General features: G+C 45.2%; 1 protein-coding gene across 1 annotated transcript in view; it reads right to left on the minus strand.

Annotated features, from left to right (window-relative positions):
- FREM2 (FRAS1 related extracellular matrix 2) overlaps positions 1-14935 on the minus strand; it is a 166105-nt gene extending 151170 nt beyond the window's left edge. The window contains 4 exon segments of the mRNA XM_038573169.1: positions 4856-4945; positions 9770-12848; positions 12850-14802; positions 14804-14935. Coding sequence (XP_038429097.1) covers positions 4856-4945; positions 9770-12848; positions 12850-14802; positions 14804-14935 — 5254 coding nt within the window.
- Between the last annotated feature and the right edge of the window lie 422 nt (positions 14936-15357).

Raw genomic sequence — 15357 nt, forward strand, 5'->3', positions numbered from 1 at the left:
CCTGGAGACCCAGGATCGAGTCCCACGTCGGGCTCCCTGCATGAAGCCTGCTTCTCCCTCTCCCTGTGTCTCTGCCTCTCTCTCTCCCTCTGTCTCCCATGAATAAATAAATAAAATATTAAAAAAAAAAAAGAATTCTAAAATAAAAATTCACACTATACAAGAGATGAAACTTTTTGCCTATCGATAGATCCTACTCCGATTTCATTCTCACCAGTAAACATTCTTAAAATCTTGGTCAGAAGAACACAGAAAACATGGAGTTAACTCCCCTCTTTGCCTATCCTGAATAAATATGGAGGTTACTGCTTATAGAAAGAATCCCGGGATTCAAATTAGCCTTTAGTTGCCTGGTTATGAAATTTGAGGAAAGTCAAGTACCTATTTTTTTGTGTGTTAGAACCATTTTAATATAATTATACATATCTGCCAAATCCAGGAAGAAAAGGTTTGTGCATATGTAACTTTTCCAGTGAACATCTACAAGCATAAATGACAATGATCTCAATTTATAAACTCATCAGGGTCAGATTAACCAATGTCTCTTTACTGCTAGGCTGATCAACAGTAAATTACAGATGAATTAGTGTCCTTTTGTTTCTCCTCTTTCACTCTCCTTGTCCAGAGAGTTTCTGTGCAGCTCACCCCCAGCCAAAGGTAAACTTTTTAGATAAGTACTCAGTTGCTCTGAATTTGCTTATAATTATAAACTATTTAATCACAGAAGAACCCCTGCAGAAGTGGAGTTTAAGGCGGCATATATAATAGGAGATCACAGTTTTGAGGTCTAGCACAGATTAAAAACCACAGATGTACCATTTATATAAGACATACACGGATTATCTCTTAAACTACATATTGACTCCTTGTGAACCTTATTTTTTATATCAAGTAGTGCATCTAGGAAGGTCAATTATCTATTTCTGTGGCTCAGTTTCCTCATATGCCAAAAAGGAGCAGTAATGTTTTTGTTTGTTTTTACTAAGCTTACATGAATGCTATGAAGGCAAAACTGCATAAACAGAAACCATACATAAGATTAAGATCCAATTGAAAGATTCCTAAAATATAAAAATCTGTGTGTGTATGTGTGCATACACGTTACTATATGGTAAAATCCTGACATTATCTATTCTTCAAATGAAGTACTTTTTCTTGCTGCCATTTGGTAACAGCCCCAAACTAAAAAGTGGTGACTCTGTTTAAGCACCATCCCATTAGTGATGGGTGGTCCTAATCCATCACTACATGGTAACAAGATTTCTGTGGCTGGTCAGTTTCTTATGCTGACTTAATTAAATCTGAAACAAAAGCTTTTAGTTCTCTGCTTTCCTAAATCTGTTCTTGACTTCTGAAAGTAAAAGTTTTATTTGATTTTCTAGGTTACTCAAGGATTATGCTTGCTCCAGTAATTTCCTTAGCCACTGTCCTAAAAACACTCTTGAGGACTTGGAGAAGGTGAATTCAATGGTTTGGAAAGAGAATTGGAGTAGACAGTTCTTAATTTTAGGCCATGGTACCCAGATGTGAAAGACCAGAAGCATTTCATGTACTCTGTGGAGATGGTATAAGGATATGTTTACCATCTTTGCATAAAAGAGATGATAATAAATCACAATGGCTGAATTCGGTAGCCAAACCCACTGATCCAAAGAGTCTGTCATCACCTATGTGGGAAGAGAGAGTCACCCTTGATAGAGGTCTGTAACTTTGTGGACAGATAGACACATTAGGAGAAGTTAGGCGACTTTTCTGAGACCTGGATCCCTCCAACTAAAAAACATGAATAATGCTTATTCATAGGATTCAAGTACCTCCAATAATTCCTAAGACATATAGATCTTTGAGAAGTGTCAAAACATACATGTGTCTTCATAAGCATATATTCTATTACATAAAATTTACATTATTAATCATGAAGATTTTGAAAATAAAGGTTCATATTACATTCTATAAAATCTGATTTCTTTCTAGAGTGTGTTTTTAAAAAAATTATTCACTGTATTACCAAGACATATCTAATTGGATCAAAAACTCAAAATTCTGGGCAGCCTGGGTGGCTCAGCGGTTTAGTGCCGCCTTCAGCCCAGGGTGTGATCCTGGAGTCCCGGGATCCAGTCCCACATCGGGCTCCCTGCATGGAGCCTGCTTCTCCCTCGGCCTGTGTCTCTGTCTCTCTCTCTCTCTGTCGCTCATGAATAAATAAATAAAATATTTTTTAAAAACCTCAAAATTCTTAGTTTAATATTATTTTTATAGAAAGGAAGGATATCTTTATTTTTTGTTACCACAAATATTGCCAGTATTTTTTTTTTTTTATTTCTGTTTGGCAAAATTCCTCATACTCCCTAGAGAAGTGATTTTGTTAAAGATACTTTTTAAATAGTATTGCATTTCTCATTCAAATGTTAGAGTATTTTACAAGACAGTGCAAAAATCCTAAAAAAAATAAGTATCAGATTAAAACAATTTTGAAATACATACATGAATTTTTATTTTTTCATCTTGCAGGTTTGTTTCTGTGTTTATTCTGCCAGAGGGAAATTTTCTCATATCAGGTGAATTAAGATAGATTCTGTTCCATAGATAGTTGCCAGAATCTGCCTGAGCCTGGTAAGTGATGCCGTATCAGCAGCGAGAAGAAAGCTCTAGAACAATATTGCTGGAATGTTTCCCTCTCCTGCTCTAAAAAAGGTCCTGAAATGATTTATTTCCTATTTCTATAAACACAACCCTTAGACACTCAGCTATATTTTCAGCAAATTCAAAAACAAACCCAGTTTCTTCAACTAACCATTCCTCATGTAATATTTTGAAATACTATGCAGTATAATGTTTTCTAAAGTTTAAATACAGGGCAGCCCCAGTGGCACAGCAGTTTAGCACCGCCTGCAGCCCGGGGTGTGATCCTGGAGACCCAGGATCGAGTCCCGTGTCGAGCTCCGTGTGTGGAGCCTGCTTCTCCCTCTGCCTGTGTCTCTGCCTCTCTCTCTCTCTCTCTCTCGTAAATAATATCTTTTAAAAAAAATAAAATAAAGTTTAAATACAGATCAAAGTTTTAAAGAAAATTCTACCATTCCATCCAGCTAAGGAAAGAAATGTGCAGAATAGCAGAGTAGCGCTGTGTCAAATTGAGAATGTAAAAAGTGAAGAGAAAAAGCAAAATATTAAATATGATATCTTAGAACCATTTGATTTCAAACATTTTTTTGGTAATCTTAAAGAAAATCATGCTTTTGCTATTGAGGTATATTCATTCACCCTAAGTGACAAACCTGGTGCCTCAAACCAGTAATTTAGTCTATACATCTTGATCTACTATGAAGATTTGAATTATTTCAGAGTTCCACTCTAAAGTTCTTTTTAGTAACAGCAGACTTTCCCATTTGAGCATCAAGATTCAATAAACATGCTATTTTTTTTATATATTGGCTTCTTAGAATTGGTTTCATCTTAAGATTCATTATACCAGGGGCAGCCCGGGTGGCACAGCGGTTTAGCGCCGCCTGCAGCCCGGGGTGTGATCCTGGAGACCCGGGATCGAGTCCCAGGTCGGGCTTCCTGCATGGAGCCTGCTTCTCTCTCTGCCTGTGTCTCTGCCTCTCTTTCGCTCTCTCTGAATAAATAAATAAATAAATCTTAAAAAAAAAAAAAGATTCATTATACCAATATGCAGAATATTAAACTATGATTTGGTTACCATAAAAATAAAGGCATCAAATTTATTAAACATCCAGCCTCTAGGGAAAATCAAATAGTTGAATCCAAATTAACACTTCTTTTACGTCCCCAGCATACACCCCAACAGATGTCATTTTTCAGAGCTGTGGTCACGTATGTCCTGTGATATTTTAAACACATGCTTTTTAATGCTTCAAAAAATATGGAAGGTAAGCATGTCATCTTTTTGAGAGATGACATAATAGCGTGCTTTTTTTAAAAAAGCATCATAAGAAAAGAGACAACTGGGTCGGAATCATTTCTTTTCTCCCTCTTTCCTCTCTTACCCATATATCCCCCCACTTCCTGTGTCCTGTTCACACAACACATGTGCTTCCTGAGGTTCTTTCACTTCTCCTGAGAGCCTGACAGAACAGAGGCATCTTTGTGATGAATCTAGAAGTGGCCAGTCTTTCTCCTGCCCTACAGGATTAGGAAGAGAGCTGAAAAGAGAGTGACCAACAGCCAGGGCTCACTGGGTGAGCAATGACAATAAAATTGCTCAGGAGATTCAGATCACAAGCCATGGCCTATCCTCTGCAGTACTCGTCAGATTTCACTGAGGAAAATTTTAGCTAGACTCAGTCACAAAATCCCCCAAACTAAGAAAATCGTTAACCATACTGAGATTGGTAAGATAAAACACACTCACTTAGCACTGATTTCCTGGTGAATACAATTATCCACCAGCATTAGTCCACACAGCACCCATGTACAAATGAGCAAAAGGCACCCATATTGGGCGACACACCCTGGTAGGCACATAGCCTAAGTGTGGAGCGGGCTGGATTCCAATATCCTCTTGTCACCTCAAGAGGACACCATCATGCAGAACATATTCTGAACAACTGGACATGGGGATTCTATTTACATAGATCTTTCTTTTTGGTGCTTTACAAATCCTAAGACGAAAATAATATAACTGGAACATTTATCTATCCTCATGGCCAAGTAGTACTGTGTCAGATGGAGAATGTAAGATTATCTATTGGCAAATGACAAATTCATTCAGGATAAATTCAGGTGAGCATAAATAAAAGGATACTTGATACAGATTCTTTGTAGTGAAGTCATCAAAGAACAACCAATAAAAGTCACTCTCCCTGTTTATACTAACAGAAGAGTGAATACTTACCACCATCTTCAACTGTAAAATGGAACACATCACTTGTGGCATTGGCCCCCTCTTTTAAAACGTAGCATATTTTCATGTCATCAATGTCACCTAGAAAATAACCCAAGAACAAAATGATTCATTACTAGGGTGAGATTGGTGACCCATTACTTATGGTAGATCTGACTGGCTCTTCCTCTTCCGTAACTGTGGTTAGCTTCCCCAATTCTAAGTGAAGCAGTGCTATCTTATTTCTCCTATCTCTAAGCCCCGTGATTTCAGCTGTCCCATGGAAATCTGATCCCTTATCCAGATAGAGTGCAAGAGTTAGGTTATAATAATAGCAAGGTGTTGCCCCTCCCGATGGTATCTGCATGTTCATACACCAAAGAAGTGACTGTCTTAAATACGGAATGTCAGATTTCATGACAGGTGGAAAGGGAGATATTTTGAGGCATAGCAGATTTCTTGGCACTACTGAAATCACACTCTTTCCCTCCCTGTAGCGCTGGCCCTCTGAGGAAAGAACTTCCCTGCCCTCCTCTGGCTAACGTTTCTTACCTCTTGCAATATACAGTGGGCTGTTTTTAAGCTTTCCAGAGTTTGAAAGAAAAAAAAACCAAGGACATTTTAAATCCCAAAGATTGAAATAACTGTCATGACTCCAGAAAATAATTAGAACAGAAAACATCTAATAAAAAACTGAAAACTTTATTCATAGTGAACAGTTATTCTGCCTCAGGAATGCGCTTTCTGTTGCTTCCTGTCTTAGCTCTCGAACTTGTCAGCACAGCTTGTTTTCCGTATTGACTAAGATATAATTTAAAAATGTATTTACCCATTTTACCAGTTCCTCTCCTTAATGACGCCGTGATGCTCATGACACAGCATTATTTGATATGGGCCAGGCAGGAAGTAGTTATTTCTAAGGCTACATACAATCAAGATCACAGCTAAAAGTAGCTTCCACAATAACATGTGGTTAGTGTGTGCTCTATAGTTTTCCATTTTCTAAGAGTTAGTTCATGGTATGAATAAGAAAATATTGTTATATATAAGAAAACAACTTTATGAAAGCATAAGTTCAAGTGATGCAAGCTACTGGGATCAACAGATGACCCTATGAATTTCTAGGACTCCACTTGACAGATGTGAAATGTACACTGTCCCTTGGCTCATACAGTTCTGAGAGGTGACTTGCTTACAATCAGACATCTGAGGAGGGAAAATCTGACTTAATAATTAATGGTACCTTTTTGTAAAAGGGGTACTCAGAGATGAAGCCAATTCAAGATGTTTCATTTTCCCTTAGCATTTTATTTCTAACTCTACTCTAATTTCCCCAATTTCTGCCTAGTGTCATTTGTATCTTTCTGCGTGTCTATCTTTTTCAGAAGACTGAAAACTTCTGGGATTGTTTGTTTTCGTCTCAACTTCCCACAGTCCTTTGCTTAGAGTCTAATATTCAGAATGGCTCAAATGAAAGAGCTCAGAGGTCTGGTGGACCACACTTGGACCTCTACCTACACGTGTGTGATGCTTCTACAGAGGTAGCGTCAAGCCCCTGCAGGCTCTTTATCTGTCTACTCTTACAACTCTGACCCCTTACAACCTTTAATTCCTCAAGAAGGAATGAAGGCAACTGCCTTCTGAGGACACATCTTTAGCCTAAGGACAAAGCCCGCTGGTCACGTAGCGGAAGACCTTTTTCAAACTTCCCTATTCCTTCTTTAACTGTGTAAAAAAAATCTAAAGGTTCTACTATGAGAAAAGGAAAAATTTATTAGCACGCCCAAGCTGTGTACTGATGTTTTCTTGCATAAAACTCTAGTATTTAAGAGACAGTTTCACTGAAATAAATCGCCACTTCAAAACTGATTTCTTAAAAACTTTTTTCTAAAGTGAACATGAATGCAATTGTGACACGCAGGTGTCATATTTTCCCTCCAAGTTGGGGCATGCAATATTGATTAGCTGGAACAAACCAAAACTCTTTTTTTCTGTATAACTCAATTAATAACTCATGGTTCAAAAAGGGGACTTCTAAAAAAATCTCAAGTAAGTAAAGCCTGTGACCATAGTTCTGTTATTCTATAGGAACCTCTAAAACTATCAAAAACATCATAATTTATATATAAACACTCACTTCTGAAGGCACAGTAGTATTAGGAAGATCAAAACCTAGGAGCCAAAAAAAAAAAAAATGCTATTTCTTTCACTAAACATCTAACAATTACCTGGATTTTCTTCTAATCTTTGATCATGCATTGGATTTATTTCAGTTCATGTGTACAAGCATTCCATGATTTTGTGTTTTAGTTTTAATTCTAAGTTCACTGACATGCCTGGTAACCACATCCTGGTTCAAACTCTTTGGAGAAATTTCTGCAAGTGATCTATATCTCCCACAAGCTATCATTGTGTACTTACTATAGAGAAAAAAGTCCAGGTCCTTGAGACAAGTGATTTAAGCCCGGGATGGAGACAACAGGGGCATCTTGGTGAAGAGGCAACATTGAAATAGTTTATTTCTTTAATTTGTCTAATTTTACTTTGTTAGGTCTTCCTAATAATAAATTTGAATGATGTTTAGAAATGAATGGAGTTTCTTCTAGGGACCACTTAGTGAATCGGTTTGGGAATAACCTTCTTTTTTTTTTTTTTTTTTTTTTTTTTTGTGGAGGAAAAAACTAAACCTTATTTATTTTTTAAAACTGAATCACTAGGAAAATAGATCACAGCCCTGAGACACCAAATGCAGGCTATATCATCATTTCAAGTAGTAAGTTGGTAAAAAGACAGTAAGGTCTTTATCAAAATGAAAAGGTGCTAACCTTCTTTGACCGCATATACTAACTTGACTTAACCCGGAGCACTGAAAATCCATCAAAATGTAGCTCAGCTTAAGGTTACGGAAAAACAAAAACAATTACAACACAGCACCGTCCTCACTAGAGACGCTACTTTTTCTCTGCAAAGAGAGAAGCCACAGTAGTTCTATGATGGAGCCTCTCCGTTTTTACTCACCCACCTCTTCTCCAGAAGTAACCAGCCTAAACCAAACTGCAGTCTCAACTTGTTCAAATGAGTGTTCTGTGGTGAACTACCAACAGTTTTCCTAGACAGTATTTGGGTTCTTATTGGAATGTGATCATTTCTCTTAAGAATGTATCTTCACTTTTTATAATAAACTGGCTAATCTAGATTTCCAAATGACCATAAAGAATAAGCATGTCCAGTGTCAGTGAGAGAGAGAGCACAACAGTCTGTAATGAAATAGCATAACTTGGGGTTCAATATTTATGAAATAATATTCTAATATTTTAAGCTGTTGGACTTGGTCCATAGAATTTGAATTAAATCGTCTGCCTGTCTTCATCTAAAAATTCCTTTAAAAAAAATCTTTAACATCAGATTATTCTTTCAGGTCAGAGGAGCAATTTGAAGTGATATTTTCTATCCTGGAATATATTCCTTTTATCCTCTTCACTTTCCATGAAAAGAAACCAGTCTAAGATTGCATGGCATCTCTGTCCTCAGAAAGCCTTCACACAGAAGTTTCCTGCTGGTCTGGCATAACACTTGGCACTCAGGTTTTCCTGTCCCTGCAGGCCCTAGAATATAGTCAGGCTTTCAGCCAAGAATCAGGAGGTTGGGAGTGCAGGGCTACTTGCCAGCATCTAAAACAGAGAAGTAGTTCACTTTAACACTATACTTTGCGACATCCGTTTATTAAAGCATTTGTTAGAGCACAACACTGTTGCAGGAAAAGAATACCCCCACTGGGATGCCCTGAGGGTAAACTTTATATCTACTCACAGAGCCCACAGAGGGCCAGATGGAGTTTCCATCCTGAGTGGTGAGGTTTTCGTGAAAGCCACCCAAAGCCCTCTGTTGTGAAGGTGGCACGTCGGCGAGAACGGCCCTAACTCCCAAGCCAGCATACTTAATGGGCTTCTCCCTTCAGTCACTGAGTAAACTCTGCAGAGGTCACCTGCCCTTCCTGTCTCAGACTGTGTCCACACACAAAGAACACCTAGATTAGCAAAACGCTCTAGCCTTAAGAATGCAGATGCTTGAAGCAACGGGTGCCTGTCACTGTGTCTGAAAGAGGACACAGAGGACACGCGAAACGAGGAAATAATTTCCTCTTTCTCTTCTGCTGTTCATCTTAGTAACATATCTTCAGGTTCTTGACAAAGTGAATGTGTATTCCGGTGATGGGCATATTGTCGTACACATCCGTGTGCGTGCTCTGTGTGTGTGTGTCATGACGGCATACCTTGCACATGTAATTGCTAGAACTCTAGACATGTGCTTACCTCTCAGGTCTCTGGTGTTTGCCTAAGTCATAAGATGTTATAGAGGAGTTCTAAATCTACAAAGTCTCTATAAATACATTTTTTTCCAGGTGCAAAGTTTCTAAGAACTGTAGCAGGATTAGAACAGCGCTTCCACAGTTAATCAAAGTGACGTGAATCTGAAGGCTCGGTGTGAATGGTAGGAGAAAATGACAGTTAAACGAATACACAGAATTTAGAAAGCACATCTTTCTCTAAGGTGCCAAAATGCTCCCCAGTCCCCTGCAGCGTCTCCAATAGGCCACTCAGAGGACAGGGGTGGCAAACCAGTCAGAACTGAAGAGCCTGCCTCAGGGTCAACTCACCCAAGTCCGGCTCCTGCCTTGGCAGCCTACCTGATATTCCTTCTAAGGCAGATTGCCACATGGGACATAGGACAGGAAGGGAGCTCTTCTCCCAGAAAAGTGAGTCCCTTTATTCCTCACCCCACCCCCCTTATGATCTATTTCTCTTTCCTTTCCTTCCCTTGGACTCAAATTTGATCCCCTACTTGGAGTTTTTGGGGATAGCCATACCCTCAGAAAAGAAGACTCATGTTTTCTGTTGGGCATAAAGAAAGAAAAGTGTGCCATACCTTGTGTAAACTGAGTGACACTGTGGTTGCCTCTGTCCAGATTGAGGAGATACCCATGTTGAGGAGCTCCTGTCACAATAAACCTGAGAGAAAAACGTAAGCTGTCTCTGTCCTCTGCTTTCAATACTTTGCTTGTGATCATGAACCCCAAGTGGCCGGTAGCCAGAGGGCGAAGCGTGGAAGCCCCTTTGTTCACTGCAATCTGGGGGATGCTATCGTCAACAGCTAAGACCTGGATTTTCATCACTTGGGGTCTCCTCGTTTCAAATATTGTATCAGGGAAGACATAGAACTCTGTATGAGAACTGTCAGTCACCGTGAAGGAGAAGCTGTCTTCGCTTGACTCGGTGCCATCATGTCTGTAGCTGATTAAGTTTTCATTCAAGTCTTGCTTGGTAAAAACCATGACAGGTCTGGTATTGTTGAATAAGAGTTGACCATGAACAGGCACCTGGGTGACGATGAACTTCAGGAGTTTGTCAGGAGTATCTGGGTCTTCGGCAGTGAGTTCAAAGGGAGTGATCAGCTTGTTTTCACCCTCGCTGACAACCAGGTTATGGATGGTGACTACTGGCTTTTTGTTATCCACATCACTAATGGAGATACGGAATGTCCGGAAGACAGGGTTACGTCCATCCGTGACTTGAAACTCAAAACTGTCCATCTTGACCTCATCATCAGCTGTGTGGATGTAGTAGATTTTGTTGCCAGCCAGTTGGAGCTGAGTGAAAGACATGATGGAAGCTCCACGTTGATCTGTGCACTCTAAGTGACCTCTCGTGGGAGCCCTGGTGATGGTGAAAACTAAGTTTTCATCAGGACTGTTCAGGTCACTTGTGCTTAGGAGGTCTGTTGTGAGGGTGACTTTGCCTCCTTCTTTCAAGGATACCCCCTTGCTTATCACATCTGGGAAGACAGTGTCAATACTCCCGACGGAAATGTAAAAGTAGCGATCTATCAGGGCGTTTATTCCGTCAGTCACATCAAATTTAATAAGGTCCCGAATGCCCTCTTGTCCAACATGGACATACTGAATTAAGTTTCTGTCCACTTCATCCTGGGTAAAATTCATGCCGAGTGTGATATTTTCAAAGGCACCTGTAGGTTTTTGCCTCTGCAATAAGCCATGTCCTGGCCCATAACGAATAACATAAACCAAAGATTTGTCTTCCGAATCTAAATCAGTTGCCATTAATATTTTGTTGTTGATAATTTTGGTTTCCCCAATTTCTATTTCTAGTCCATTATTGATGGTCATTCTGGGGGTCTCATCATCAACTGGGATAACAATAATGGGGACCGTCCTTTCCACTGAATGCCTACCATCTGTTAGTCTAATCACAAAACGGTCTTCCTGGGTCTCAGAGTCATCATGCTCATAAATAATGCTAGAACTCTCTATGATCTGGTCCAAGGTAAAGCTTTCAACCAAAACTGTGCCATTTATCAGCTGGTTCACAATGTGACCGCGAGTAGGAAATTGGGTAACAGTAAAAGTTAAGTCATCGGGGGGAATGTCAGCATCAGCAGCATTGAGGATGGGCGTGTCGATCACCAGACTCATGCCTTCCATCACCATAAATTCTCTCATAAATATTTCTGGCTGTTCATCATTGGTGGGAATGATGACAATGGGGAATAAATGTCTCTCTGAAAAGTTAATGCCATCAGAGCAACGAAATATAAATCGATCTTCCACAGGTTCTACCCCTTTATGGACACTCTGGACATAGTTAATATGACTCTGCCTGAGGTCTTTCACGGTAAAGGCACTTATGGCAACTCCTGCTCTTGACTTCTCAGAGCCTGGGGCTGGAGAAATGTTTTCAACATAACCGGACGTAGGCTGAATAACTATAGTGCATAAGATGTCATCATTTAGTGAATCGGTATCTTCAGCACTTATATGTGCTGATGTTACAACACTCTTATCACCTTCCACAACTATAAACTGTTCACCTATAGAAATTTCTGGAGCCTGGCTATCGACAGGGAGGACGGTCACCCACACGGTGACTCCTTGGATAGTACTGCCACCTATTACCCATTCTTGAGACATATCCGACAGGCTCAGGTTAAAAGAGTCCCCTTTGGGCAACAGGCCTATCTCACCACTAGTGTGGGCATAGACGACAGAGCCCTCTAAAATGTCTCTTTGGGTAAACTGCTCTGCTGGAACTCCGTTGACCAGGATTTCACCATATAAGGGTGGATCTTCCAAGAGGAAAGTCAACATCAAGTCATCAGTGTCCTCATCAGTCCCCTTGATAACACTGGCAGTGATTTCGGTAGCTCCATTTTCTAAAACATCTAGATATGACCCCAGAGTGCCAGCAGAAAGGCTCAGCATGGGCACCTCATCATCCACTGGCTGGATGTTCACTCTGAGAGTGATTGGCACCACGTGGTGCGTGTCGCTGACCTCCAAGGAGCAGCTGTCAGTGAGGGACTCATCTCCATTATGTGCATAGGAAATCCGACCCTGTTTTATATCTTCCAAGTGGAAGACCTCCCCTACGTGCAAAATCTGTCCAGACACTCTCATGTGGCCGTGTTTGGGTGCCTGAGTGAGAGTGAAAGAGATGTGTGCCACGTCTGTGTCTACGTCATCCACACGCAACTCGGTCTCGCTCAGGACATGGTGGCCCTTCTCCTGAACAGTGAAACCAGTGTTGAGGATCTCAGGTGGTTGGTTGTCCACTGGCTGCAGGTAAAGGGTGAAGGTGCCTGGGGCCACATTCCCAGCTTGGTCTTCCACCTGGAACTGGAACTGGGCCACTCGGGCAGCCACTCCTAGTTCTTGATCTGGAGGTTTGTAAGCAATTTTATGGTGGTTGATCTGGGCTTGGGTGAAATGGGCCACCACGACCGAGGGCTGGTCTGTTAGGACCAGGGAGCCCAGGGGGGCTGGCGAGTGGTTTTCATCTGTGTCCATGGGGGGCTGGGTCACTGTGTAATGGAGTTCCCGGTCATCTGTGTCCAGGTCGGTGTAGCGCAGCCACTTCTTCCTCAGCGGGGTGAGCTGGGACTCCTGCACCACCATCCGCAGGGGACAGCCACTGCCCAACTCTGGAGGGAGGCCGATCCACCGGATGAATGCGCACCACAAACCTGTGCGGTCCTGACTGATTAGGGGGGTCATGGTTATCTTGGACGCGAAACGTGAACTGGTCAATCACTGGCCCAGGACTATGGGGCCCCGAGTGCCTGTAGAACAGCCTCCCCTCTCTTATGTCCTGCTGCCGCCATTCTGTCACTGCTTTCTCATAGAACTCTCCCTGTTTCCTCCAAGGGCTCCCAGTAAACTCCTCCTCCTCGTGCGGAGGATGAGTTTGGCGGAGAAGCAGATGCCCTATCGCTGAGAAGGGCGATTCCAGCACAAAAAGTAGCAGAGAGTCCTCTGAGTCAATGTCAGCTGCACTTAGAGCAAGGGGCAGGATGGGCACCGTTTCACCTTCCGCCAGTGTCAGCCCCGTGTTAGCATTGAGGACTGGTGGCTGGTCATCCACAGGCACTAAGGTGATGGGAAACAGGAACTGCACCTGGTGCCTGCGTCCTCCGTCCACCATTCGAAGTACAAGGTTGTCACTCAGTGAGCCATCTTTGTCATCATGATGGTAGACCACCTGGCCGGCCGCTAGCTCGGCCACCGAAAAGGTCTTAGGGGCCGAGTTGCCGTGGGTGGCACCCAGGAGGACAAGGTGACCATGCCGGAGCCCAGCCACCACCTCCAGCTGCACTGCCTCCAGGTCATCCTCATCGCTGATGACCAAGTTTTGTGGTCCACTGCCTGCGGGGCCTGTGAGGGGCCGGGACTGGCCCTCGTAGAGAAGGAGGCCTGTGTTCCGGGTGACCACTGGAGCCAGCGTGTTCATGGGCTTCACCACCACCATGAAAGCAAAAGGGTCTGAGGCTGCTCCTTCTGGATCCACTACCTCCAACTCCAGTTCAAAGAGCCGCTCTCGGTCAGAGTCCTCAGAGGGCGGCTGGTAGGCGATCTTCAGGAGCCGCAGATCCCTCTGAGTGAAGGAGGAGAGGGGCAGGCTGCGGTCATCGGTACTTACCAGGTAGCCCTGGCCCAGCTGGAAGGGAGCGGTGAGGTTGAAGACCAGCAGGTCAGGGGGCGACTCTGCATCCTCCGCCGCCAGCATGTCGGGGGTCAGGGCGGTCAGGACAAACTGATCCACCTCCACCATCATCATGGCCACAAAACTGGGCTTGGGCGCAGTGTTCTCCGCCCCCCCTCGGATTCTCACCAGCACCTGGAAGTGCTCCCTTTTCAAAGCAGGCCTGCCCACTGGCGAGCCTCGAGCGCGCAGCTCCACCACCATGGGCACCCAGTCCCTGTTGGGCGACCGGCCGGGGGCCGTGTGGCGGTAGCGCACGCCCAGCTCCTGGAAGGCCTTGCAGTCCATCAGGAGAGGCTCCTGGGCGCCCCCGTCGCCGGCTCCACCGGGAACCTGCGGGTAGCGCAGCAGTTCCCCGTAGCGGGGCAGCGCGCTCAAGCCCGACAGGATGCCCACGCGACACTCCTCGGTCTCGGGCTGGTAGGCGAACTCCAGGCTCCGCGCGTCCAGGGCGTTGCTGGTCCCCAGCAGCTCCTCCACGACGAGGGGCAGGTTCCGAGTCACGACCTCCAGCTGGGTGAAGACCACCTCCACCTCCAGCGCCAACGGTAGCACTGCGGCCCCTCCCGGCGCGTCGTAGCGCAGCTGCAGCCGCACGCGGTCCCGCGACGGGCTGCGAGCGCCCAGGTGCGAGTAGCGCACCTCCCCGGGGCCGAAGTCGCACGGGAAGCGCTTGGGGCTCAGGCGGCCCGGCCTCTGCGCCAGCGCGTCACTGTCCAGCACGGTCACCGCGCAGCGGTCCCCCGGCTGCACCTGCAGCACCAGGTCGCGCCGCGGATCCAGCCAGACCTCGCGGCCGAAGGGCACCCGGAGCCCCCGGTTCGCCAGCACCACGGCCTCCTCGGCGAGGACCCCCGCAGCGCCCGCGGGATCCGGGGACAGCAGCTCCCGGCCCGGGGCAGCGGGCCTGTGCCCGGGCGCGGCTTACCGGGGACAGGAGAAGCGGCAGTAGCAACAGCAGGGGAGGCGGCAGCCGGGGCACCGGCTGAGCACCGGTGGCGGCGCGGGACGCGATCCCGGGGGCCCCGGCCGCGCGCATGGTCGGGGTGTTGGAGCCGAGGCAGGTCCGCGGAGGGGGCGCACTCAGTCCCCCGGCACCGGGCCACAGACCCCGCGGGAGAGAGCCGGCAGCTCCGCGCTCCGCGCTCCGCACTCCGCAGCCGCCGCCGCGCCGGGGTGGAAGTTGCGCTGCGCGGGCCGGGCTGGCGCTGCAGCGAGGGTGAGGAGCGCCCCCGCCCCGCCCCGGCCGCCCCGCCCCCGCCCCCCCCGGCCGCTCACTGGCTGCGAGGGCCCAGTCCCTCCGCCCCGGCGTCCCAGGTCCCGGGACCCCCGGCTTCGAGGGAAATCCCTCCCCGAGTACCCCGTCACCCCGTCCTCCCCGGAGGCCAATCGTCGGTCCCGGGGGGAGGCCCGGAGTCGAGGGTTGGGTAGTGATGTCCGTCAATCAGCTCCTGGGGGCCG

This window comes from Canis lupus, chromosome 25, assembly GCF_011100685.1.
Source record: "Canis lupus familiaris isolate Mischka breed German Shepherd chromosome 25, alternate assembly UU_Cfam_GSD_1.0, whole genome shotgun sequence".
Taxonomy (NCBI): domain Eukaryota; kingdom Metazoa; phylum Chordata; class Mammalia; order Carnivora; family Canidae; genus Canis; species Canis lupus.